Source organism: Larimichthys crocea, chromosome X (assembly GCF_000972845.2).
Source record: "Larimichthys crocea isolate SSNF chromosome X, L_crocea_2.0, whole genome shotgun sequence".
In the NCBI taxonomy this organism is placed as follows: Eukaryota; Metazoa; Chordata; class Actinopteri; family Sciaenidae; genus Larimichthys; species Larimichthys crocea.
The window spans coordinates 596,671-623,714 of record NC_040020.1 but is presented as its reverse complement, the minus strand read 5'-3'; the positions used below and the strand labels follow the sequence as shown (position 1 = coordinate 623,714).

The window sequence follows — 27,044 nt, the reverse complement described above, 5'->3', positions numbered from 1 at the left end:
TCATCATCACAGCAGGGGCTCTCTTCTCCCACAGCGTGGACTTCTAGGTTTTCAGTAAACGAGACGCAACATGTCTGCTTAAAATATAACTTTGAAGGAGCGAGGCTAGCAGTTTCCACCTGCTTCCAGTCTTTGTGCTAAGCTAGGCTAAACACCTCCTGGACTGCAAAGTTAAATTTAGATATACAAATATTATCATTAAATCATGTTATTTATTAATTTAATGGTGATCTTTAGGTTTATGGACAAAGTTTAAAAAGAAGCCTGAGGAGGCGTTCAGGAGCGACAGGTGCGTTTGGTTTGAGTTACACAAACAGAGGTGGGTGGAGTCAGGTGTCAGTATCAGCAGCTCAGTGTGATACAGCGCAGGTAAACAACCGTGTTCAACTGTTTGTTGAACACTTTGTCATCTAAGATAATGTGATTAAGTTATAATGAATTAATTGAATAAATAATTGGCAGATTAGTCAATAAAACAAACACTTGGCTGAATCTACAAACCAGACCAACCCGAGGGTGAATGTTCATAATACTAATGAAATAAAGAAATATCTCGAAGTGAGGCCTGAACACGACCCAAACCTCCCAGATTTGTTGGGTTTGGAGCAGCAGAACAAACTGCCGATGGAGATCTTTGGGTTATTCTCGGTTGGCAGTCGCCCCCTCCAACAGACGAAGGCAATCTGTGTAAGTTATTCAGTGTCAAAACACTCGTCTGAGAACAGTTCTAACACAGGAAAAATAACATAACATGAGTGTACTGCTTGTGTCTGACGTCCACAGTCTGGATGTGAACCCAGCGGCGATGAGGGCTTCTGATTTCAGTCATCAGATCATCTGATTTCTGAAGAAAGGTAGAAGTAATATGAAGAATTAATATGAACACATGAAACTGTGCAAGTGAAACTTCAGACAGGAAACAGCACAGAGCTAGCAAGAGATAAGCATGTTACTATCATCCCACCATTGACCAACTATCGGCCCACCATCAACCAACAATCGACCAACTGCTGACCAACAATCGACCCACCGCTGGCCAACTATCGGCCCACCATCAGCCAACAATCGACCAACTATCAGCCCACCATCAGCCAACAATCGACCCACCGCTGGCCAACTATCGGCCCACCATTAGCCAACAATCGACCAACAATCGGCCCACCGCTGGCCAACTATCAGCCCACCATTAGCCAACAATCGACCAACAATCGACCCACCGCTGGCCAACTATCGGCCCACCATCAGCCAACAATCGACCAACTATCGGCCCACCATCAGCCAACAATCGACTAACTGCTGACCAACAATCGACCCACCGCTGGCCAACTATCGGCCCACCATCAGCCAACAATCGACTAACTGCTGACCAACAATCGACCCACCGCTGGCCAACTATCGGCCCACCATCAGCCAACAATCGACTAACTGCTGACCAACAATCGACCCACCGCTGGCCAACTATCGGCCCACCATCAGCCAACAATCGACTAACTGCTGACCAACAATCGACCCACCACTGGCCAACTATCGGCCCACCATCAGCCAACAATCGACCAACTATCGGCCCACCATCAGCCAACAATCGACCCACCGCTGGCCAACTATCGGCCCACCGCTGGCCAACTATCAGCCCACCATTAGCCAACAATCGACTAACTGCTGACCAACAATCGACCCACCGCTGGCCAACTATCGGCCCACCATCAGCCAACAATCGACTAACTGCTGACCAACAATCGACCCACCGCTGGCCAACTATCGGCCCACCATCAGCCAACAATCGACTAACTGCTGACCAACAATCGACCCACCGCTGGCCAACTATCGGCCCACCATCAGCCAACAATCGGCCCACTGCTGGCCAACTATCGGCCCACCATCAGCCAACAATCGACTAACTGCTGACCAACAATCGACCCACCGCTGGCCAACTATCGGCCCACCATCAGCCAACAATCGACTAACTGCTGACCAACAATCGACCCACCGCTGGCCAACTATCGGCCCACCATCAGCCAACAATCGACTAACTGCTGACCAACAATCGACCCACCGCTGGCCAACTATCGGCCCACCATCAGCCAACAATCGACTAACTGCTGACCAACAATCGACCCACCGCTGGCCAACTATCGGCCCACCATCAGCCAACAATCGGCCCACTACTGGCCAACAATCGGCCCACTGCTGGCCAACAATCGGCCCACTGCTGGCCAACTATCGGCCCACCATTAGCCAACAATCGACCAACAATCGGCCCACCACTGGCCAACTATCGGCCCACCATTAGCCAACAATTGACCAACAATCGGCCCACCATCAGCCAACAATCGACCAACTATCGCCCACCATCAGCCAAGAATCAACCCACCGCTGGCCAACTATCGGCCCACCATTAGCCAACAATCGACCCACCACTGGCCAACTATTGGCCCACTATTAGCCAACAATCGAGTGTAGACAGTATGTGCACACATTTGTGTGTTTTAGTGAAGGTTTTTTGACATTTGTGCAGTAAGTGGATATTAATTTGGACCCATAATCCCCTGCAGCAAGTGACACTCTATCAGGTTACCAGTGTGTGTGTGTGTGTGTGTGTGTGGCCGTCATGATCTCTTGCTGAGCTCTGAGCTACATCCAGTTTTAGACACACACACACACACACACACACACTCGAGTTGAATCTCATTTGTTTGACATCAGAGATGCTGCAGATGGCGTCACGCGGTGAAACCTCCGACCTCGACGCTGGAAGAGACCCAAACCAAAGAACGTCCAGATTAAAGTCCGTCCACGCGTCACTGTTAGAGCCACTTAAAAACACGCACACTCGCTATTGGCTACTTCACTCTTCACTACTTCTTGTTTTATGGGCAATAATGACTAGTGTAAGTCAAAACTCTTGATCCTACATTTCCCATAATTCAGCTCAGTAGTGTCTTTCATTAGACCCCACGGCCTGCTGACAGCCCCAGACTATCTTCACATTGTTATTATCATTATATATTTTTCTAAATGAGGTCAGGAAACTCAAAGAACACATCATACAACCTCTGTTTTTAAGTTTGTACAGGCTGCCTCGTATTAAACAAGTTTAATTGATTAATAATTACATCATGCTTTCATCATGCATTATGAAGCTGCCCTTGAGCCAGGCAGCAGCTCCTTCATGCAGTTAGCCTCGGTTAGCTTCTATAATTAGCAGCCGTGTCCTTCCAGCTAATCTCCTCGCTGCCTAATATGGAGCACAGCTGCTCCAATCACATGGCTGCTCCTCGTTACCATGGCGAATTCATTAACTGGTCAATGACAGGAGAGAGAGGCAGGAAGAGGGCGAGCACAGACGAGTTCAGATCAACCAGAAAAACTTTTATAAATATTTGATTTGATTTGAGACTGAAAATTAATCTGCAGCTAATTTATTAATTTATTTATCATTTAAATCTTCTAAAAACGTTAAAACATTTACTGCTAAATGATAATTTAATACTAGACTTAGATCACGGAGTCACAGAGACTTTGTCAGACAGTCTGCGAGGACGTCACAGAGACTACGTCCGGGTTTTAGACAGTCTGCGGGGACGTCACGGAGACTACGTCCGGGTTTTAGACAGTCTGCGAGGACGTCACAGAGACTACGTCCGGGTTTTAGACAGTCTGCGGGGACGTCACGGAGACTACGTCCGGGTTTTAGACAGTCTGCGAGGACGTCACGGAGACTACGTCCGGGTTTTAGACAGTCTGCGAGGACGTCACAGAGACTACGTCCAGGTTTTAGACAGTCTGCGAGGACGTCACAGAGACTACGTCTGAACACAATTTAATGTCGAACCATCTGATAGTTGAAGACGTTTCACCACAAACGTCAGAGTTACAAGATTCATCACTGAGCGTGTCAGTTTGAAAATAAAGATTATTTTTATTGAATGACGCTTTTACTTCCTCTCTGTGTGTGTGTGTGTGTGTGTGTGATAATCTTAAACAGTGTTATTAACATTGTGGGGTGATTACCGGTTGTCACGACTACGCGCCTTGCTGTTTCCTGGCTCCTCATCACAGAGCTGTGATGTCACATCCTCCTCCTCCTCCTCCCTGTCAACGCTGCATTCATTAGCACCTGCGAGCCTGCGTTGTCATGGTAACCCTGGGTCCAATCCAGCATCCCTGTGTGATGCGGTTGGATGTGTTTCGACCTGGGATGGAAGAGGAGGAGAAGCATCGACCTCCGTGTTTGAACATGATTAAAGTTAACAAATTAAAATTTTACATCAGAATTATGATTTTTTTTGGTCTTACATTTCTGGCTAATGCCGTTAGCCGAGCGTTAGAAGCTACCATGCTAACGTAACGTAGTTACGAGATGTAGTAACGTTGTTACGTTAGCTTGTTAGCAACTTCATATTTTATAGAATGCCAACCATACGTCCGTTAGCTCCTGTAAGCTAACGTAACATGTGGTAACGTTAAGAGCTAACAAGCTAACGTAATGTAGTAAAATTCTTACGTTAGCTTTTTAACGTGATGTAGTTACGTTAAAAACACGACGTTACCTGATACCTTCAGCTGGTATCGTATGAATTTATTTTACACTGAAAGAACAATACGCAAACATGAACAATAAAACTGTTTTATTAATAATAATAATAATAATAATATTTTTTTCCACCACAATAAAATTTAACAAAGGCTCACTAGAAAAAGTGTCGACTTCTGTGTTCTGTACAGTAGATACAGTACGTTGTAAAACTGGCCGCGGCGTGGCACAGCAGCGCATTCAACCCCAAAAAAAAAAAAAAAAAAAATTCAAACATTTTTTCCACATTATGTACAGATAAAATCCACAATAAAATAAAACCCAGCTGGCAAACGTCACAGAAATACAGCGCAGCTTAACGCTAACCTCCGGATAAGAAGCTAAATGGCTAAAAACGAGCTGGTAGGCTAACTGGCTAGCGTGTGTTACGAGCTAGCAGGCTAGTTAGGCTACAGCTGAACAAACATTTCTGATGCTACCGAGAGGTCAGTTAACGCAGACTCGTAACAACCTGTTAAAAACAAAAACACTATCGCGTGTTCCTCCTTCCCACCGTGTCGCCTGAAAGGCGGCGGCGGCTGCTTTCCCTCCGATTGTTCACTTACGTTTCGTACTTTCCGTCCTACGTCCTACAAATCTGTCTGTTTGAGCGGCTAGCTCTCGGCTAGCTTTGTAAAAGGAATGCACTTTGGTAAATTTAACCAAATGCCCTGGGTGTTAGTCACAACAATGACAACAGTAATAATCATAACTGAGCGGTCTGAGGTACCAACGTGAAAAAAAAACAACAACAAAACAACAACATTAATGCTAACGCTAACAGCTCGCGTGAGCCGAGGAGCGCCGCGCGAGCCGTTAGCGGGCTTGGTACAAACGTGCTAGGTGCTACTAGCAGTCAGTTAGCAGTAGGCTAGTGTCAGCTTCACATCAGTGCAGCAGCTAGCGACGGGGCGCTAGCAGGTCGATCGGCTAGTGTTAGCTTAGCCCTGTCGTCGGTCCGTCCTGAGGCGACATGTGGCGACAGTTGGCTGATATGTGTCTGTACATTGTGCAGCCATGTTATATACGACCTCCCACACCCCAACACACACACACACACACACACACACACACTTGTTTAAGTCAGTGTTAATCAGTTTAAAGCTACAATCTGTTGTTGGTGCGTTGGTCTGCTCTGATGGCGCTGTAAACTCTACGGAAGCCCATTTCTACCAGAAACATTAAAAAGAAACATAAATAAAATAATAAAAATGAGACACTAATTTTCAAATTTTGGATTTACTAAGAGAAAAAAAGCAAAATTGCAATTGTAGCTACATTACGTTAGCTGGTTAGAATGGCAGTTAGCACCTGTAAGCTAACGGTAATGCTAAAAGCTACCAAGCTAACGTTCTTTAGTCAAAATTTTTAGATTTATTTTCTTATTTGAACTTTTTGAGTCAAAATTTGGACTTACTAAGAAAAAAAAAAATGGGCAAAATTGCAATTATAGCTACATTACGTTAGCTGGTTAGAATGGCAGCTTGACCTACAGTGACGTCAGTTAGCACCTGTAAGCTAACGGTAATGCTAAAAGCTACCAAGCTAACGTTCTTTAGTCAAAATTTCGACTTTCTTATTTGAACTTTTTGAAAAGACAAAAAAATTGCGTGATCGTTACGATTGTACAAAAAGCAAGTCAAAATTTCGACGGTTTCTTGGCGGGAATGGGCTTCCATTTTTTAATGCTGCATTCAAGACAACCGGGATAATCAAGTATCCAGTGTCCAGCTGATAAAAGTGCACGAAAGAGCCAAACATTGTTTTGCATACAGAGCACGGTCGCTTCACCTGTTCGTCCATCGACAGTAACAAAGCGTTGGCACAGTCTTAACCGACGTTCGATGGACACGACTTTGATTGTGAACGAGTCAAAGTACGATTTTATGTTAACGGGGTTTGAATTCGTCATTGGCGGCGCCTTGGAGCGTGTGCTCGCAGGTTCAGAGGTCACCGGGTGGTGGGGGCGGGGCGTCTTTGGGAAACTTTGCTGAAACGAACCGGGGAGCCAATCAGCAACGCACGACTTTGGCCGCCAAAACTCGAGGCGAGTTACGTATGTTGTTGCCATGACATCACCATTGTAAGTGTGTGTGTGTGTGTGTGTGTGTGTTGGGTGGGCGTGGCATGGCGATGAGATACTGAAGGCACAAAGTTACGACTCTCAGCACTCGTCTCACTAAAAAAAAAAAAACTTTAAAAAAACCCACAATCAACCAACCAACCAATCAAATCTTTAGAAAACAAACAGGAACACACCCCCTACACATACACCCCTCCCTCAGTTACATCCTGTTTCCTGTCCAGGAGTGGGCGGAGCTTCCCCTGAGATGGGCGGAGCAGGTAGCGTCTGTTACATCATCAGTTCCTTCCGTGCGTCACGTCACGTCGTCATCGTCGTCATGTGCTACATTTACATCACAGTCGCCGTGCAGACAGCGCCCATGACGACCACCTCCTCCACCTCCTCCTCACGGTACGTCTCGACTCGAGTGCGTTCAGATACGTTTGTGTTTATAGATTTACGTGTGTGTGTTTGTGTGTGAGGGAACAAGCTTTAAGAAAACCGACATACACACACACACTGCTACATACAACACACACACACACATTCAAGTATACGGTATGAACTGCACGTCATAGTAAATCTGTTGATTAGATTAATAAATATTAATTAAATTGTACTAAATAAATAAGAATCATCTTCAGACACCTCCCCCCTCCCCTCCCCCTCCCCGATCACATTGATAGTTTATCAATACTGACCTTTGATCAATAATCAGCACAGCTCGTTTGCAGCTGCTTATTTCATGTTTTGGATCTGTTTATTTCATATTTTACATCTCGTCAGAGCTCAGTCACAGCAGAGGTTTCACAGGACTCTTTCCCCGCATGCTCCACTCTCTGATTTACAGACTTTCCTGATGGACAGTGAAGTAAACTGACTGTAGCTGCTGTTAGCTAATGTCTGCCGCCTTCGCAGTGCCGCCCGACAAAGTTAACCTGCAATCGGAAAGACGATTGACGGTTTACAGCCAGATCAACTCCGAGAGAGACTCTGGAGTCTTTGCGATGTAACCGGGCTTAGCGGCCTCTACGGACATGATGGCAGAGGAGAAGAGAGTGAAGAGGACGCTGACGGAGGAAGCTAAGAAGAGAAAAGGAGAGAGTGAGCGAGCAAGAAGCCGCCGGACAAGAGTAAATGTGGGACTGACTTTTAGTGGTTGGCCAGCGTTTCCTTTCGCCTGTTTTTTACGAATTATCGTAAACGACCCGTAAAACAAGTAATAAAGTCTGACGTACACCTTTTTAAAGCCGGTACGACAAACATACACTGATATGTATTTATATAAAAGTCTCTCCTGTAATCAGCTTTTACCTCTCACTTGTTTTTTAGTATTGTCATTATATTTATGTTCATCTAATGTGACATCATTATTTTTATTATATTAAGAATCTGAACAGTCGCCTACGGTTGTGACAACCACTGCAAGCAGCTGAGGAAACGCCCGTACACGTCCTGATGTGACTGGAGCTCTTTGTGACGACATTATTATCTTTGTTTTACCGGACACGTTTCACATTTAATCCTCTCGGAATCACCCGCGTTAACATCGCGTTAGCTTCGAAGTTAGCCGAGGCTGTAAAAAGGCTTTTTGTTCCAAACATATATTGCAGTATTTCTTGGCTGAGACTTCACGATGTGTTGAGCTGGTATAGAAATTGTTCCCACCTTGAACCCAGAAGGCTCCCTCTCTCTTTCATAACAAGCTGACCTCCGCGGACTGACGACAGTAACAAAGTGTTACAGTTTGTCGTCCTAAAATACAACTCGAGGCTCACATTTCTTTGCACTGGACCTATATTTAAGGTCCCTTCAGGCTATTGCTTACAGCTGAGCTCGAGTTACATAAAAGTTTAAAGGACCGCCATAAAACGTCTTCGTTGTTCAGACACACAGACGATTATAACTGATCATTTAAACACAGTGAGCGCTCTATACAGACGAACACTGCTCTAGGCTGTGACATTACGGAAGGTATTTTGGGGTCATGTGATTCCTGCGTGTCTGAAGGTCGTTTCCTGAAGCCTGGAGTTTTATTAGCGTGATAAAAATCATAAATCATAGATCGTAAAATTAGTTTAAAACGAGCTTGTTTCTGTTGTTTGTCTATCCAGGCAATAGTTTGACCCACGTTAGCTTCGAGCGGCAGCTTCTGTTTGATTACATTTAAAAATAGTAGGGATGCACCGAAACTTCGGTTTTCGGCCGAAAGACCTACATCACCGAAACAACACGGCCGAAACAGAATTGTGATGACGCAAGCAGGAAATGCAGCCAGCACACGGTTATCTGGGTAAGAGTCAACATGTCTGCGGTGTGGATGTACAGTGGTCCCTCGTTTATCGCAGGGGATACGTTCTAAAAATAACCCACAATAAACGAAATCCGGAGTAAGTTTTACAATTATTCTACATGTTTAAAGTCCGTAAAAGGTCTAACCACACACTTTTATACACCTTTTTACAGGCATTTTGTACAGTACTCCCTTAGTTAATTAGGACCAGCGCCGGTCCTGGCCACATTTTTTCGCCCTGGGCAAATCACAACACCGCCCAAGGCGAATGTTTTCTTGTGCGCCCGCACGTCCGCTTGTGCGCCCTAGATGCGCCGTGCGTCCTAGTCCTAGATTGCCGCCTGGGATCAGTCTGTCCGCTGCCACCATACGCCTTTACAACCCCGTCTAAAGCGTCTTCTAAGCAAAGAGGTTGAGACGGACCACGGAGCGAAAACCACGCTTGGAGTCTGTGAACACACCTTTCACTGAGATCTATTTGGATCCTCTGCACTTCATCGCGACTGTACTTGATCCGCGTTATAAGGATCATTACTTGGATGTTGGAATAAAGCAGCGCGCACGAGAAATGTGGTGCATGCACCTTCGCTGTCTGATGTGTTCAATGAGATCCTGCAGGATCCTCTTTATGAGAGAACATATTTAATTTTAGAATCTTTCAGAAGACCAGTTAAACATTTTGTTTTTTTAATTTTAATTTATATTCTGCATTGTTGTAACGTCAGTGCTAAATAAATATTTTCATACTTTCGTACTAATTGATTTACTCTTTGAATTGCAATACCTTGACTTTTGTGAGGTTACAGCTATGAATGCGACGGTTCTAATAATTGACATAATCATACCTTCGGTGTTTCAGTTTCGGCCAAGAATTTTCATTTTGGTGCATCCCTAAAAAATTACCAAATTTTTTTAGCTAATTGCCACCAACATCTTAATTTTCTAGACTTTGGTTCTGAACATTCCCATTCGTCCTTTGACTTATAACTCTAACCTTTGTCCTACCTTCTTGTCTGTCCTCCTTCAGCCATGTTGTGTCCTTAACAAATCAGATTTGGTTGCTTAAAAAGGGAAGTTAGCATCTTTTGCTAAGCTTCAGAGAGAAAAAAAAAAGAAACTTTTAAAAAATCTGTGTTTCGTAAGGCCGGGCAGTGGAGAGCTAACAGGCTATGGCTAAAAGAAGGCTAAGGCTAGCCACCAGACTGCCAAAAAAAGGCAAATAGTGAGCTAGCTGTAGCTAGCTGACAGATATTAAAAGTTAAACAGGTAGCAAAGTGACAGCTAAACACAAAACAAGTAGCTGTCTGACAAACCAACAGCCGGTAAACAGTTAGCCAGCCGACAGGCACAAAGCTAGCTCGATAACACGGGCTAGCTACACTGTAAAACATCAGCTGAGCTAAGACAGTTAGCCAGCTAACTAGTTAGATGGTTCAGGTTGCTTAAAATTTGTTTTGATTGACTGAAACGTAAAAATATGTTATTTCATGATATGACACAAAGATTAGAGCGACCCAATCGTTGATTTTTAGTTTCAGGACATGTTCGTCTGCAGATATAACCTCGTAAGACTAAGGTCGTAAAAAGTTGTTTTTGGTGTCTAATCGATTCGTCGATCAGCTCAGCTGAATAGATTCTGTGCTAAAAACATAAAAAAAAGCCTTGTTCCCTCCGTCAGCACCATGTTTGTGATGTGTTTGTGTGTTTGGAGCTACAGAGTGGTGTGTTCTGATTGTCTGAGCAGCCTTCCGCGATCAACATTACGTGGTTACTTCCTGTTGCGCTGCTCGTAACGTAAAAACAACTATCGTCTCTTTTTTTCCCAGACAGGACTGACAAGTTGAGGAGTCTGAACGCACCCAGATTTATCAGTAAAGTTTCCTTCAGCTCAGCTTTTACATCCCAGCCTGGCCCATTCTGCACATTTTAACACCCCAAACGCTGAGTTTCCACAACTGCATTTGTCTTGAACGCACTCCAACAACGCTGTGAAAACCAGCGTGAAAAAACCAAACGCTCTTCAAAACTGGACAAAACCAGTTTTATTCAGTTCCAGCTGGTTTGCTCACGGACGCTCATGAGCTTACAACACCACAGCGAGTGGGGTGCATTCACTCTCAGCTGACCAGCTTGGGCAAAACCGTCCTAGGCTGGATGTTTCCGTTGGCGTCAGTGATCGCCGCCAAGTTAGTCCTGGTTTTGGAGGAGGAGGACGTGGTGGTTGAGGAGGTGGTGGCGAGTTTGGAGATTGAGGTGATTGCGCCATCGGTGGTGGTGGTGCCCCGTTTGGAGGAGGAGGAGGTCTTTTCCCCAGTGGTGGTTCCTGTTGGCGGCTTAGGAAGTCGCCTCCTCAGCCAGGGGTGGCGCAGCGCCTGGCTGGGTGTCATCCTGAGAGCCGGATCCCACTCCAAACACTGTTTGAGGAAGTCCAGGAACAGCGGGTCGTCGCAGCCTTTCAGTGCCACACTCCAGTCCTTGCTGCCCGGCGGGCCACGTACCTTCCCTCGTCGCGAGCGGCCACCGTTGAGCACGGTGGTGCCATCGGGAAGCGTGGTGACGGTGCAGTACCGCGGGTATCCTTTGGACGACACAAAGTTCTTGGCTCTCTTGGAGGCGTCGAGGAGCTTCTGGCTGGGCATGCCAACCAGTTCGATGATGCAGGCCAACTGGTCGGCTTCGTCTTCGCCCGGCAACAGCGGGTAACCAGTTAGCAGCTCGGCCAGGATGCAGCCCAGAGACCACATGTCGATAGGCATCCCATACCTAGAGCCTGGAGGAGAGGGCAAAGATTGACAAGAGTCAAGATCTGGACGTTCAATCAATCGATTGGTTCATGGATGGATGGATTGACTTTCTACCTTCTGGGCAGCAACTGTTTGGTTTATACTTCCATGAACTTTAACTTGCTAATCTAACAACTGTGACTTTATTTATCCTTGATTGGAGAGCTGGCGTCTACCGGTCTACAAAACACAGATAGAAAATAAAGGGCCGCTTGAATTGTGGTTTCTTGAATTATTAGTTGAGTTAGACGTTGCGCTGAATGTGGACAGGAGTTGCAGCTTTGAAATTGTTGAGTTACGGCAGCAAATCCATTTGAGGTCTGTAATAAATTAAATTTTTATGGTTTATGAATGCAGACGTAATATTCACTTTGATGGATTAAACGACTGCATGTGCTCTCACATGAATTACCACATGCTGATGATAAAAGCTGACTCAGTAAATTTGATTCTCATGGCTGAAAGGAATTGAAACTTGAGGCTGCTTTCAGTTTTTCTGTTTGTTCTTCTTACCTAGAATGACCTCTGGCGCTCGGTAGAACCTGGACTGGATGTAAGTGTAAACTCTCTGATGTTCATAACAGCTAGAACCAAAGTCGATGACCTGGAGAGAGACAGAAAGAATGTTTGGTAGATGGATTAACAAGGCGGTTGCACAAAAACGAGCAGTAAGCACTGTAAAAGTTGTAGAGGGGGGGGTAGATTTAGTCCAGTTGTTGGTAGTGTTATAGAGGAGATACTCTCTGAAGAGCTGGAGGTCTTCAGGAGGTTTTTAAAGGTAGAGAGGGATGCCCCTGATCTGGTAGGAACTGGTAGGGCATTCCAGTTAGTTAGTTGGTCAGCGATTATGACTCCTAAGTTTCTCGCTACCCTTGTTTTTGAGAGGTTCACCTTGATGCCGCTGCGTCCCTGCTGCTTGAGCAAAATGTTCTCAGGCTTGAGGTCGCAGTGGATGATGCGGTTCTTGTGCAGAGAGTCCAGACACTGCAGGATGGAGTGGGCAAACTTCCTGACCAGCGGGAGGCTGAAGCCCTGGAACTTGTTCTTCTTGATTAGCTCGTACAGGTTCATGCTGAGCAGCTCGAAGGTCATGCAGATGTGGTTTCGGAAGGTGAAGTTCTCCAGCATGTGGATGACGTTCATGCCCGAGTCCTTGTCCTGCTTCCTCAGGTGCTCCAGGATGCGAATCTCCTCCGCCGCCTGCCGGTGAAAGCGTTTCTCGTTGCGGACCATCTTCAGAGCCACGTGGGTCTGAGACTTGTGGTCGAAGGCCTTCACCACCTGCAGGGGGCAGAGAAACAAGATGCTCTCATTGATCTTACAAATTATCGTCCGGATAGTACGTCTTAGTCGTGTTTCCATCAACTATCACGAGCAGTCACGTTGCTAGTCGTACCTGTCCAAAGCTGCCCTTGCCGATGACCTTCAGGACTTCGTAGCGGTACGAGATGTGGTCATGTGGAACATGGATGTAGGATCCCTGATCGTCGTCGTAGCCACCGTTGTTGGCTCCGCCCATGACCCCTGACCTCTTCTTGGCATTTGGACCAACAAAATACACTGAGGACAAACAGGTGAACGAGACAGATTATCGGTTTTGTTCTCATCAGTGTCAGCCAATGAAAACGTCTTCAGACCACTCACCTTCAGGGTAGTTGAACACCTCGTGGTGTTCAAACGACGACATTTTGGACATGAACTGCTTCATGGCCTGCTCCGGGGTCAAGGCGGTGGTTTTTGGCTTGCCGTCTGTCGACTTATTGGAGGCGGCGCTGCTCTGCCGGCAGTGGTGGGCGGGCTCTGAGGCAGAAGTCTGGCGGTCCGGCAGTGGCAGCCCTGGCCGGGTGGAGCCGAGTGGAGCCAGGCCGTTGGGCTGGGAGGTGAGGACCGGACGCTTGTTTGTGTTCTCCTCGTACAGCTGGGTGACTTGGACCTGCGACTGCGATGACAGCTGGACGGCGTCCGACATGACGGCTTTAGAGCTCCCCTGGTGGGAAATACAAGGAAGACATCAGATCAGCCAGAGCCTGAGCGACACGAGAAAAATCATTGACGCCTTCAAGGCATGTGACTCATGGACACACCTGTGGACTGGGGTCGTTAAGGACACCTGTGTGTCGTTAAGGACACCTGTGTGTCATTAAGGACACCTGTGGGTCGTTAAGGACACCTGTGGGTCGTTAACACCTGTGTCGTTAAGGACACCTGTGGGTCGTTAACACCTGTGGGTCGTTAAGGACACCTGTGGGTCGTTAAGGACACCTGTGGGTCGTTAATAATCTTATTTTAATTATTACTTCTTAAACGTTTGATGTGTTAACATATTAACTGACCCTTATTAAGCCCTGCCTCTTTTTTCTCTGTGCTCCAATCACAGTTGAGCAAGCCTCTGTCAGAATCGAATCGTAAATCGAATACTTTCTGTTTTATCCCCCAAAGCATTGTGGGAACTGTAGTTACAAACTTAAAAATTTGAGCATATGCCAAATAAGTAAGTCTGAGAATTATAAAAAGTTAATACCAATCAATCTTGTTGTTGTTATTAAAACTCAGAAACTTCCATCAACATTACTGGATCCATACAGTCACATTTAAATGACATTCTAATGACTTTGTTTCTGCACCTTCCTTCAGATTTCTGGCCAAGGTGTGTTAAAACTGCAATAAGAAGAAGACAAGAGGGGTTTGCTGTCGTATTTGGAACCTGACAGATATCAGAGATTAAATTTGGTTAATTAATGCCCAAAATGAGTAATGTGTTCCCTGAAATTAAACCTCGTCCAGTCTAATTACACAGCTGTCTTTCTCTCTCGTTTGGTTTCTTTGTCTGTCGCTCGGTGAGTCACTCCCTGTTGCCGTGGAGACCAGCACACCTGGGTCCTTTCAGATAACAGAGGTGCGTTTGGTTTCAGATCACTGTTACACAGCGGCACGGTTCAAACACCTGCGTGTGTGTGTGTGTGTGTGTGTGGTGTGTGTGTCTTCTAACGATCTGACCAATGAGTGGAGCATCGTATAAAAACAAGGAAGTGGAGTCGAGAGAGGAAATCAAAACAATAACATGACAGTCACAGTGATACATGAGAGTGTGACTCACCTGACAACACACAACAACACAATGTGTGTGTTGTCAGGACAGTCTGAGGGGACATCACCGAGACTACGTCCAGGTTTTAGACAGTCTGCGGGGACGTCACAGAGACTACGTCCAGGTTTTAGACAGTCTGCGGGGACGTCACGGAAACTACGTCCAGATTTTAGACAGTCTGTCTATAACTGTATGCCTTCAGCTGTTCAATATATATGTTGGCTGTTATCTGATCAGGACAATAAATAAATAAATATCGACCGTCTGATCAGAACTCATAAAATCTCCATTACGGTGAGTTACAGGAAATCCTGCTAATGCTAACAGTGAAGGACACCACTCTGAAGGTAACAGAGTAAATAAATGCTGCATCAGCTGTGTGTGTGTGTGTGTGTGTGTGTGTGTGTGTGTGTGTCCTTCACACCAGCCTATAAACCAATCAGCTGTTTAAAGCATCCTGGAGCCGACGGCTATTATTAGCCGGGTGGCTACAGCTGACTGTCCCAGAGAACTGCTGCTCTGGCTCATTGCTACCCGCTAACTGCAGCTCGCTGGTTCAAACTACAACCGTCTAAAGTCTCTACAGCGAGAATCAAAGTATTCTTATAATTACTATAATATAATTTTATACACAAGCAAAAATGATGAGCAGTCAAACGACACGTCGAGAAAAAGCTCGAGGAACAAACCGGGGACAGAAACTCAGACGATAAAACGCAATATTACATAACGCACAGCTGCACGAGGCAACCAAACTCAAGCCCCCAAAACACGTCACATATATCAATGTTCACGTGTTCCTCAAACATACTGGAGCTTGTTAACATCAAAATCTGAATTATTACATTCAAATTCATGAATTGTCTCTCAAAGTCTCGTCTTAGCTTCCTCCGTCAACGTCTGCAGAGGCTGGAGCGCCCGGTTACATTCCCCACTTCCTGTTCATCGACCAGCTCCTGTTCTGGCGCGACACTGGTGCTCTGAGCTCACAGTCCGGGCAGCCCGGTAAACAACATTAGCTAACAGCAGCTACCCTACATCGCACACAAAATCAATGAAAGAGAGACCAATGGAAAAGAAACATGAAAACTGTCGCCAAACATCATTTGTGCAGAGAACAACGAGCAGACCAGAGTGAGTCAAGTTAAACTACAGCATTGGTTCAGGTATCCCAATTTACCTGGATGGGTAATCATAGACACACCTACGGAAAGTTCCTTTAATGGACAAAGTCCACACCACATCACCATACGCCTGTAAACTCTGATGAATTGGGGGGTTATAAACACAACAACGTACAGCAAACTGATGATGGTGTGCTCGTACCGTCAGCGGGTTGTGGTTGTTGTTACGGAGCCGCGGCAGGGCGACAGGCGACGTCGTCTGAGAGCCACTGTGACCAGGAGAGTAGACCGGCTCGCCCACTTTGCCTGGAAATTAAAAAAAAAACAGAGGTTAGCCTAGCTTAGCACAAACACTGGCAGCAGGGGGAATCTGCTAGCCTCGCTCTGTCAGAGAGTGAACAGTGGCGGGGTGATCAGGTTTGAGCAGCACGACACAGTATCAACCTTTCAGAGTACAACATGTGTGGATGCCTCCCTGCAAACATACCAAATATCACATGACATAACCACAAAAAGAGCTCGTTATGTAACACACACACACACACACACACACACACACACACACACACACACACATCACCAACATGCTCGTCAATCTCCTAAAATATTCATTAGCGCTCAGAATCTGCCCGACCCCTGAGGGTTATCTGAGCGGAGCGAAGACGCCGGCGTTTTCACGGAGAGACGGCCAATCAGGGTTAGATATGTTTAGACTGAGATCAGATCCTCACACGGACGCTAACTGACCAAGAACTCTCACACACACACACACACACACCAACTATAACTTTTATGGAGGAAATGTTTTCTGGTTTTCCCTCTGATGTCCTCCGGCTGCTCCGCCTCAACTCTCTGTGATTTACAGAGTTTATGATGGACAGTGAAGTAAACTGCTGACAGCTGTAGCTGCTGTTAGCTCATGTTAGCTCAGTCTGTTAGCTGCTGTTAACTCATGATAGCTCATGTTAGCTCAGTCTGTTAGCTGCTGTTAGCTCAGTCTGTTAACTGCTTGTTAGCTAACGTTAACCTAGTTTGATAGCTGCCATTAACTCAGTTTGTTAGCTGCTGTTAGCTAACGTTAACTCAGTTTGTTAGCTGCTGTTAGCTTAATCTGTTAGCTCTGTTTGATAGCTCACTTTGTTAGCTTGGTTGCCCGGACCATGAGCTCAGGGCACCGGTGTCGTGTCAGAACAGGAGCTGGGTGAGCCAGCAATGTAACCGGGCTCAGCAGCCTCTATGGCTACAATGGCAGAGGAGACGAGAGTGAAGAGGAAGATGACAGAGGAAGCTAAGAGGAGACTTTTAGAGACTCTGGTCCAACATGGATGTTCCTGGAAGGTCAGGCCCGCCTCAAACTGGACTAACCCAGGCCAAAGTGATCCAGTCCGGTCTAAGGAGGATGAAGGTTTTAATATAGCCTCATAATCCCCGATACATCGTCGAGTACGTCTCACTTTGACGGCAGCAGGAGCGGGGTCAGAGGTCAGAGGTCACAGCAGAATATCTTCACACACAGAAGTGATAATAAGAGCCAGACTTTGGCCGACTTCCCGTCCACCGCCGCTATCTGCTTCAGTCAGACGTTTCGGACATTTTCCAGCACGCCCTGTTCACGACACGAAGCCTCCGAACGCTCAGAACTCACAACAAAACACAAAACCCAGCACGGACCACTTCTTCTTTCTCCAGAGGAAGCAGGAACACGGCAGCACTCAGAACGCTCAGTGGAAAACGACGAGGTCACGTCCTCACGTGAACTCTTTGTGTTATCTCGTCATGCATGCGAACCAAAGTACGGCTGCAGCTACAGATACAAAAGTTACTCAGTTTACCGTCACGAGGAGCAACAAGTCCTCACAATTAAAGAGCCAGAACACGCACACGTGACGTCTGTTTTCAGAATACTTTTCCTCTTTGATTCAGCTCAAACACAACACACAGACAAAAACATAACGAGCCTCATGTTCAGGTGATTAAACACTAATGAAGATGAGATTCAGTAAATAAATCTGACTGAACTTGTGAACGTTCAGACTGGATCCAGCGTTCAGCTCATGAGCGTCCTCGGAGCTTTGGACCTCGCCGTCCGTCCGTCCGTCCGGCTCTCGTGCAGGTTGGAGTGGACAGATGGTCTCTGCTGCAGCTCGCCGCCTCTAATCTGAACGCTCGCTGTAATCCTGCTAATGAGGACGAGTCAGCGGCACTGACGCCACGTCACGGCAAAGAACGCGCAAAACCACACCGCCGCCTCCGAAGAGCGCACGCAGCAGCTCCACTGTAATCCTGCTAATGACCGGCGATCAATACACTCTGATCGTCTTGTCAATACACAAGACTCGCCGATCAGACAATCAGCTGATTGGAATAAAACAAATCTTCTTCAGCGTCCTCAGAGCGTTTACTGCTTCATCCACTTCCGGTCAGTGTTTATCCTGACACAGGGCGAGGCGGGGCGGCAGTTCTTCTGTTTATGTTGAAGATTTTAGACAAACAAACAAAGCGAAGACGTCGTATCGCCTGCAGCCTCGTACACCCTGAACACATGGAACAGGAACATGAATGAACTCCTTCACAGCTGATCTGATTCAGGACGATTTCTACATCTTGTGGCGTGTGTCGTCACGTTTCCCACCTCTAAAAGTGGCACAGTCCTGAGAACATGCAGCTTCTTTCAGGCTCTAATTCAAACTGTCCGAGGCCTTCATCAGCTCCACGGTTCATGTCGACACCGTCCTCCGCCCGTACAGTACATACTGTTAATCTATAGCACACACACACACACACACACACACACACGGCGTTCTGTGACAGATGCATGCTAACCGAGTGGAAAAGCAGTGTGCTCAATGTGAACCCGACACTCAGCCGGAGATGCCAGAGCGCCGGCGAGAACGCTCGGCATGCTGCTCGGCAGGACGGGTGGGAAAATGTGCAGCAATGTGACTGTACGCACATGCACGAGGACGAGCACGGTGAGACGAAAACAAACTGCAAACTGTCGACGGCAGGACGACTTTCTGAGTCTGTAATGTGTCCACGCTGTAAAAATAACTTCATTAAGTATAATTAGACACCTAACAGCAGCGTGTCGGTGCATTTTAAAGTCCTGAAACACGTTCACACAGCAAGAGATTCATCGATAATCAAACTTTCCCCAAAGTGACAGTCTAGAAGCCGAGCAGGGAAGGCTAACATCGTGTTGTAAAACGTGAGCAGACGTTTCGTAACCCGACCTTTAATTAGTCAAATAAATCCATAAAGATAAAAACTTCTGTGGTCTCTCCAATCGGAGGCTGTGTTTCTGACTTTCTAACCAATCAGGTGAGTCTGGCAGTGCAAAGCGGTTACACCGCTTCAGGCCATTTAAATCCAACGACTGACGGGGCCCGCCACGCCTCGTTACTGCTGCTAACTTATGATTGGACGATCGCTGTTCAGGGGCGGGGTTTAGCAAATCTGTGTGTGAAATTTTCCTACACAAACAATCCGACTATTGAACCCACTTCATGCACGAATGACTCCGAAGAGACAAACACAATGCAACACACACAAAACACACAACAAACACGTTCATGTGGGGCCCAGCGAGGGCTAACGGCGAGCTAAGAGCAAGCTAATAGTGAGCTAAAAGTGAGCTAACAGCGAGCTAAGAGCAAGCTAATAGTGAGCTAACAGTGAGCTAACAGTGAGCTAACAGCAAACAAATAATGAGCTAACAGTGAGCTAAGAGCAAGCTAATAGTGAGCTAACAGTGAGCTAACAGCAAGCAAAGAGTGAGCTAATAGTGAGCTAAGAGCAAGCTAATAATGAGCTAACAGTGAGCTAACAGCAAGCAAATAGTGAGCTAACAGTGAACTAAGAGCAAGCTAATAGTGAGCTAACAGTGAGCTAAGAGCAAGCTAATAGTGAGCTAATAGTGAGCTAACAGTGAGCTAACAGCAAGCAAATAGTGAGCTAACAGTGAGCTAACAGCGAGAAAAGAGCAAGCAAATAGTGAGCTAACAGTGAGATAACGGCGAGCTAACAGTGAGCAAACAGTGAGCAAACAGCGAGCAAACAGTGAGCTAACAGTGAGCTAACAGTGAGCTAACAGCGAGCAAACAGTGAGCTAACAGTGAGCTAACAGCGAGCTAACAGTGAGCAAACAGTGAGCAAACAGTGAGCTAACAGCGAGCTAACAGTGAGCAAACAGCGAGCAAACAGTGAGCTAACTGCAAGCTAATAGTGAGCTAACAGTGAGCAAACAGTGAGCTAACAGCAAGCTAACAGTGAGCTAACTGGAGCCATAAATCTGCATCTCTGCAGTCAGCAGCCTGTACATTAGGATTAATGTAATAACCTGTGAGCTACATTAACACTGACATTAATAACAGGATAGCTGTCTGTGTTTACATTATGTAACTGTAGCCACGCAGCAGCCACCGACTCTACGACCAAGCAGCTAACAGGGGGCTAGCACTGGTCACATGGGCATAGCCTGTGTTTACATCAGAATAACACATTTACAGCGAGGTGTAGCGACCGCACGGCTACCGGGCGTGTCAGCTCCTCTACCACGGCTAGCTCGAGTTTCAGCTTCTCCTCTGTGTTTTCAACGCGTTTCGTCGATAGCATGAGGTTATCTCGTTAGCTCGGGGTGACTTACTGAACTCTTTCGCTCTTTGAATTCTTCGTCCTCTGCCACGCGATCTTTTTAGCTTTTTTTTGTTTGTATGCAAAGCGACCTAACAACCACGTGTGGTTAGCATCTCGTGTTCAAATCGTGTCGGCAACTGAAATGTCCAAAACGTACAACCGCGATAGCATGATGCTAATGCTACGTTAGCCGCTAACAGACAGACAGAGTCTTACTTTGTCGATTTAGTTTAGATTAGCACAGCTGACGTGAAATTATAGCTACAGAGACCAAAACTGGTTTTTTGTACCAGGCTGTAAACATGTTTATCTCTGCTGTGAAGTTGGACATTTGGACATGGGGACTTATGGAGACTGACTCACTTCTGGAGCCAGCCTCTAGTGGACGTTAGAGGAACTGCAGGAGCTTTCTGAGGCTAATACAGCAGAGACAACGGGCTGTAACCATGGAAACGTCACATATATTTATATATATTTAGGTTTAAATCGAGGTAACATTCATAACAAAAACCAAGAGAGGACAAAGCAACGTTTAAAAATAGAAACGACAACAGGGCTAAAACATTTAGCACGGATACTAACGTGTGACAGACGCTCTGTGGCGGCGTTAGCACGCGTTTTTATCCCGCGTTAGAGTCCGAGGAGACACGCAAACAAACCGGCCTTTGACTTGAACCGAGCCCGAGGCTTCATCTGTCTGCCGGAGCTGGAGGCCTGAAAATCACCCAGCAACCGAAAACACACACACACACACTTAAAATGTCACACACACCTAAAACACACCGTTGTTGTTGTTATAATGGCGTTACACACACACACACACACACACACACACACACACACACACACACTGCTGCTGCTGTCACTTCATCTGCTGCTCAGCTAACGCTAGCTATAAATAAACCTCCGGAGACAGCGGGGGCAGGAGTCTGCAGCAGCCCGGCTTCGCTGCCCTTTCCTCGGCTTTACTTCCAACATTCAGGCCGCAGCTTCCTCCTCCGTGTCCACTCCTTTTTTTTTATGAGATTAAACATAATTTAATGAGCCGAGGCTGTTTCTGTTACCGAGCCCTTCCCTCACTGTTGTCCTGTCCGTGTCTGACTCATAACAAACGGCGTTAAACACGGAGAACACAAGCGGAGGGATCAGCGGCACACCGCGCTACACTGGCCGGGCTCAGGGAGCCCTGGATCGGCCTCAGAGGCTGTGCTCACCCGTCGGGAGGACCGAGGTTCCGGGCTTCTTGGTTAACATGGCGGCCGCTCCTCTCCTCTGGACACAGACGGACAGGACGCCTCCTCTTCCCCCATCTGCAGCTCCTCCTCTTCCTCTTCCTCCTACTCCTCCTCCTGCACCTCCCTACTCCTCCTCTTTCTAATCCCAGTGTGCACTCACTCCTTCAGACAACTCCTTAAAATCACTGTTTGTCACACACTCCTCACACACACACACTCAGTTTAATGTTTGTTAATGATGTTTGCTCCTCAAATACACCACAGATAAAAATATAAGTGCTAATTTGGTCAATGAGCAACATATTTAATTAAATAATTTTAAATTATATTTCTGTATTATCACAATATTATTTCTATTATTTTGAATATGTTTTGTATAAAATTGCTGAATAGATCTGACTATATTTCCTCAGATTGTTGGTTTAAAGCCCTGTTTTCTTACCCTTCCATAACATACTGATATATTTATGCTTATATATATACTATATACTATATATATATTATAATATATATATATATCTATATTATATCTATCAGTTCCTTTTTTGATTCCTTTTCCCCATATCAGGTGCATCTTCACTGTGTATGTTTGGGAGTGTCATCAGACAAGATATTTCTCTCTCTCTCTCTCATCTAGCTATATCTATCATATATCTTTATATTATATATCTATATTATCATTTATATTATACTTGTGCTCCTGTTATTTTCTGCTCAGTATGACGTCCATGGACATCAGTCTCATGAGGTGTTGATTTTTTTTACGCACTGGCAGATTCGCCGCGGTTACTGTGATGTATACAGAATAAACAGTTTAATGATTATTCTTTTTTCTTAAGTAAATAAATATGTGATATTGTTTGTGGTTGAGTGCAGGTTGTGTAACCCTGAAGATCAAATAAAACTGCTGATTTAATAAACACTTTAACATCTGAGCGTTGGTCTGTGTCCCCGGCTCTCGCTGACTGTCCTCTCTGCTGTTTGCTGTCGTCTTGGGTGGATTTTTTATTTTTTTTCACAGCTTGTTTCGACTGAAAGAGAAACTGAACCAGACAGGAAATGAGCCGTGAAACCAAAACTAGAAGCGTCTTCTGGATTATGCATTTTTACATGTTACAAATATTCTATACTGTGAACGTTTGCACATCCACCTTAAAAACAAGATACATTGCTTTTATTTGTCTAATGTTTCACCTCGCAGTAACTTACTTTTTATCTTGTTTACTGATGATTGACCATGTATTGACATTTCTCTGGAGCACTTAAGTTTTTTTTTTATCCTTAAGAACCTTTTGTTGTTGTTTAAAGTTCTTTGGAGGACTGAACACAGAAACAGGGTTCTTGAAGTCACACTCTGTAACAATGTGACTTGGTTTTGATAAAAACACTTCTACACAGCTTCTATGTGAACCTGAAGAAATGTGGCTTTACTAACAGCTGCTATATGCCGAACCGTTGACTACTTGTGGCTGTGGGTGAAGATATTTTTGAGCTTTATTTGACAGATACAACTGAAGAGAGGACAGTACCTTTTGACATGACACATGTCATTTGATCCGTTAGTACTTTAAAATATTGAGATGCAGCTTTAAAGGAGGTTTAAACACAGCAAAGACCAAATCAAAAGGTTTTGTCCGTCAGAAAGCAGATTAATATTACATTTGTAGAACTGAGTACTTTTACAACTCATTTCTGACTTTGTAAAAAGCAAAACAATAACATTTTACCTGCATTTTCTGGAGCTTTCAACCCAAACTAACTCCTTAAATCAAACTGCAGGAGACCAGAACATGACTGATGCTTCAACCACGTCAGATCAGACTAAACAATGATTAAACTCACCAGCTCGGAGCAGAGGAGGAATTTTTCCAGAGTTTAAGTGCTTGGAGCCAGAAAACTGAGAATGATCGAAGGTGAAGCAGAGCGGGTGGTGTTCTCATCTCCTCGCCTCGCCCAGCATTTTTCCATTTGGGACATCATCGCTTACACACGGTGGATTGTTTATTTGGCTGCTTGGAGACCAACAATTTGTTTACATCAGACACGCAGACGTCTCTTTGGTGCTCCTGGGCAGTGTTGTGTTTGACAATAAAGTTTGTTCAGCCACGGTGTGTGTAAGGTGTAAGTGTGTTTGCTCTCAGGTTTCACGGCTTTTAGTTAAATTACAGAGGTGACTTATGTAAGACACCACACACACACACACACACACACACACACACACACACACACACACCACACACAAGCAGAAGTAACTAACTCAAATAAGACCACACCTTCTTTTGAATTGTTTTTTTCTAATGTAAAACACACAAGGAAGTTTACACAGTACAAGAGGTGTAAAGGAGTCCACATCTCACCAAAGACACCCTACAGGACATTTATTACATTTTCTCCAATTAAAGGGAAGCATAGGGGCCACTTTTCTCACTGGTAAACACCTTAGTGGGCAGTTTATCAGGTTTTCTCCAGTGGAAGACACCACAGCGGACACATAGTCATGTTCCTCCACTGAAGACATCCTAAGGACATTTAGCAGTTTTCTCCAGTGGAAACACCACAGAGGGCACATAATAGTTTTCTCTTTCTCCATTGGAAGACACCTAGAGGACACTTATCGACATTTTCATGAAGACATCATAGAGACTATTTACTGTTTCTCTTCACTATTATAAGACATCCTAAAGGACAATCTACGTGTTTTTTTCCACTAAAGACACCATAGAGGACACTTTATCATGGTTTCTCCGTTGAAAGGCCACTAGAGACCATTACCACCGATTTTACCACGGAAGGACACCCTAGATGGCATTCATTATATTTTTCTCCAATAAGGGCAGCATAGGGGGCACTTTGCTCATTGGAAAACACCTTAGTGGAAGTTTATTATGTTTTCCCACTGGAAGACACCACAGAGGGCACATAATCAGTTTTCTCCACGGGAAGACATCCTAAGGACAATTTATCATGGGTTCTCCAGTTGAAGGGCACACTAGAGAGCATTTACCACAGATTTACACCCTAGATGGCATGTACAATTTTTAAGAGACAGTAAAGCAAACATTATCACGTCTTCTCCCTTTAAGAAACCCTGGAAAGACATTAATCATGTTGTCTCGCGGGAAGATATCACAGAGGACACATTATCACATTTTCTATCTGCTGGAAAACACCAGTGGTAAATCATTTTCATTTAACAATCAATTAATCACTCTGTAATGTCCTTTGTTAAATGAAGTGTAATTCCTTAAAATTAACCTCTATGGATCGACCCAACACTTAATCTAGATTAATAGGGAATTAAAACAAAAGTTGACTCAACGGTCTAATTAATGGGTAATTAGGACATTTAAGTGATAGCCTCAGGTAAAACTGTCACCTGGTGGTTTTTGACCACTTTTGTGTTTATTGTGAAAAACCACGCTGACCGGAAGTGGCCCTTCGTTAAACTCCGGGTGGCGGCGGGACGAGGGGAGTTTTTTTCGGAGTTTGTTGGCGTTGGAGAGAAAACCGGGTCCAGGTGGAGACGCCGGTCCAGGTGAGGACGCGGGTCCAGGTGGAGGACGCGGGTCCAGGGAGACGCCGGTCGGGGAGACACCCGGTCCAGGTGGAGGACAGCGGGGTCCAGTGGAGGACACGGCGGGTCCAGGTGAGGAGACAGCCGGGTCCAGGTGGAGGACAGCCCGGTCCAGGTGGAGGACAGCGGGGTCCAGGTGGAGGAAGACAGCCGGGTCCAGGTGGAGACAGCCGGGCCAGGTGGAGGACAGCCGGGTACAGGTGGAGGACAGCGGGGAGGCAGGAGGAGGAAACGGCCGTGAGAGGAGCTCGAGCTCGGTCGGCGGGAAAGAGCGCAGGTAGCACATGCTACATTCCTGCTACATCATTACATTTATATAATGTATATATTTTACATTTATTTAATATTTAATGTTTTATTTGTCTCCAGCCGCTCAGAGCCGAGAACAGAGAGACAGAAGTGAAAACGTTATCCAAGAAAACTTCATCGAAAGGTGATAGCTATTAAACATCTTTGCAATATGTAATTACATTTTATACATGTTATAATGTTTTTAATGTTGTCAGAGACGGGGAAAGTAGCTATAAGAGACCAAACCTGTTCTGTACGGAAGCCTAAAGGGTCATACATCATTTTTATTACCACCTGTTTTCCCGTGATAACGAGATAATAATCGGAGATCTGGAGAAGAAACAAACGACCGTCACTATCACTGCAGGAAACACCAGGATTCGCGCTGCCTTTTTTGAAATAGTTGCGGCCTAAAATGCCTGAACTGCATGAGGTTTTAAAAAAAAAACGCGGTGAAAGTTGCGGGAGCAAGGGAAAGTTGCGATAAGTTGCGATTCGACAGTCGCCCAGGGAGCGGTCCCACGAGGGAGTCCCTCCCGCACCGTGCGGGCGTCCCTGACCCCCGAGTTCAATCCCCCGGGCAGACTGCGCGGAGTTCCGGAAAAATCACGGCGATTGGTTAAAATTGCAACACCCGCCCCTGATTCACGGGGATCACTGAAGTTTGCAAATCGCAACATCGCGAATCCTGGAGGGTGTGTTCAATCACGGCCGGACTTCATGCCTTGCTGTAGATACGTAAACATTAGGTGCGTCATCTGAGAAGACGGCGAGCAAGGGTTCCACTTTATCGGAGGCGCCTGAGTCGTCCATAAATACCTGAAAATCTAAACTGACATTCGTATTTTCAAACCAGTGACTGTTTGAAATGTTTTTGAGACCCTTTCTCTGACATTGCTACCTAAATGTTTCCCCTGCATGATTTAATACACTAAACAAGTGGACGTTTGATGAACTGCAGTTTTTGGCGTCACGTCACAGTCTCAAAGCTTACAAGATATTTAAACACCCGTATTTTCAGCTTTGGATGTGGGAATTTTTCACAGTTTCTACACATTACAGATATTTAATCAGGTAATCAGGGGCGAGTAATCGTAAACATACAGGAACGGTTGCAAACATGCGATCAAACTGCTGGTGGCCAACAGGACAACCAGATGAAGGACTGGAGCAATCTTTTAAGTCGTATCTTTAACATACAAAACTAAACGGTTGCAATGTGTCCGGTCTTTCGTGTTTCTTTTTCTTCAGGCTGCCGTCTGAGATCCTGATCAAGATCCTGTCGTACCTGGACAGCCCCTCGCTCTTCTGCATCGGCCACGTCAGCAAGCTCTTCCACCGGCTTTCCAGCGACGAGTACGTCTGACGCAATTCCTCAAAGTC

General features: G+C 45.7%; 1 protein-coding gene across 8 annotated transcripts; it reads right to left on the bottom strand.

Annotated features, from left to right (window-relative positions):
- Nucleotides 1-7,841: 7,841 nt before the first annotated feature.
- dyrk2 (dual-specificity tyrosine-(Y)-phosphorylation regulated kinase 2) lies at nucleotides 7,842-21,955 on the bottom strand. Of its 8 annotated transcripts, none has more exons than XM_019276411.2 (7): nucleotides 21,776-21,955; nucleotides 16,102-16,232; nucleotides 13,359-13,701; nucleotides 13,111-13,274; nucleotides 12,606-12,995; nucleotides 12,228-12,318; nucleotides 7,842-11,701 (listed from the first exon to the last, which is right to left on the bottom strand). In XM_019276411.2, exons 1-7 carry the CDS (start codon nucleotides 21,813-21,815, stop codon nucleotides 11,049-11,051), a joined length of 1,812 nt encoding a protein of 603 aa, XP_019131956.1. In that variant the 5' UTR covers nucleotides 21,816-21,955; the 3' UTR covers nucleotides 7,842-11,048. The 8 variants fall into 8 exon arrangements, with proteins under 8 accessions (XP_019131956.1, XP_010748984.1, XP_027138565.1 ...); XM_010750682.3 differs by having other exon boundaries at nucleotides 16,129-16,232; nucleotides 21,776-21,951; XM_027282764.1 differs by lacking the exon at nucleotides 21,776-21,955 and adding an exon at nucleotides 21,345-21,398 and having other exon boundaries at nucleotides 16,129-16,232.
- Nucleotides 21,956-27,044: the final 5,089 nt, after the last annotated feature.

Coding starts and splice junctions, on each gene's coding strand:
- dyrk2 (XM_019276411.2), bottom strand. CDS start 21,815: ATGTTAACCAAGAAGCCCGGAACCTCGGTCCTCCCGACGG. Junction 13,702..16,101: donor CACACCATCATCAGTTTGCT/GTACGTTGTTGT, acceptor ATTTCCCACCAG/GGGAGCTCTAAAGCCGTCAT. Junction 12,996..13,110: donor GCAAGGGCAGCTTTGGACAG/GTACGACTAGCA, acceptor TGCCCCCTGCAG/GTGGTGAAGGCCTTCGACCA.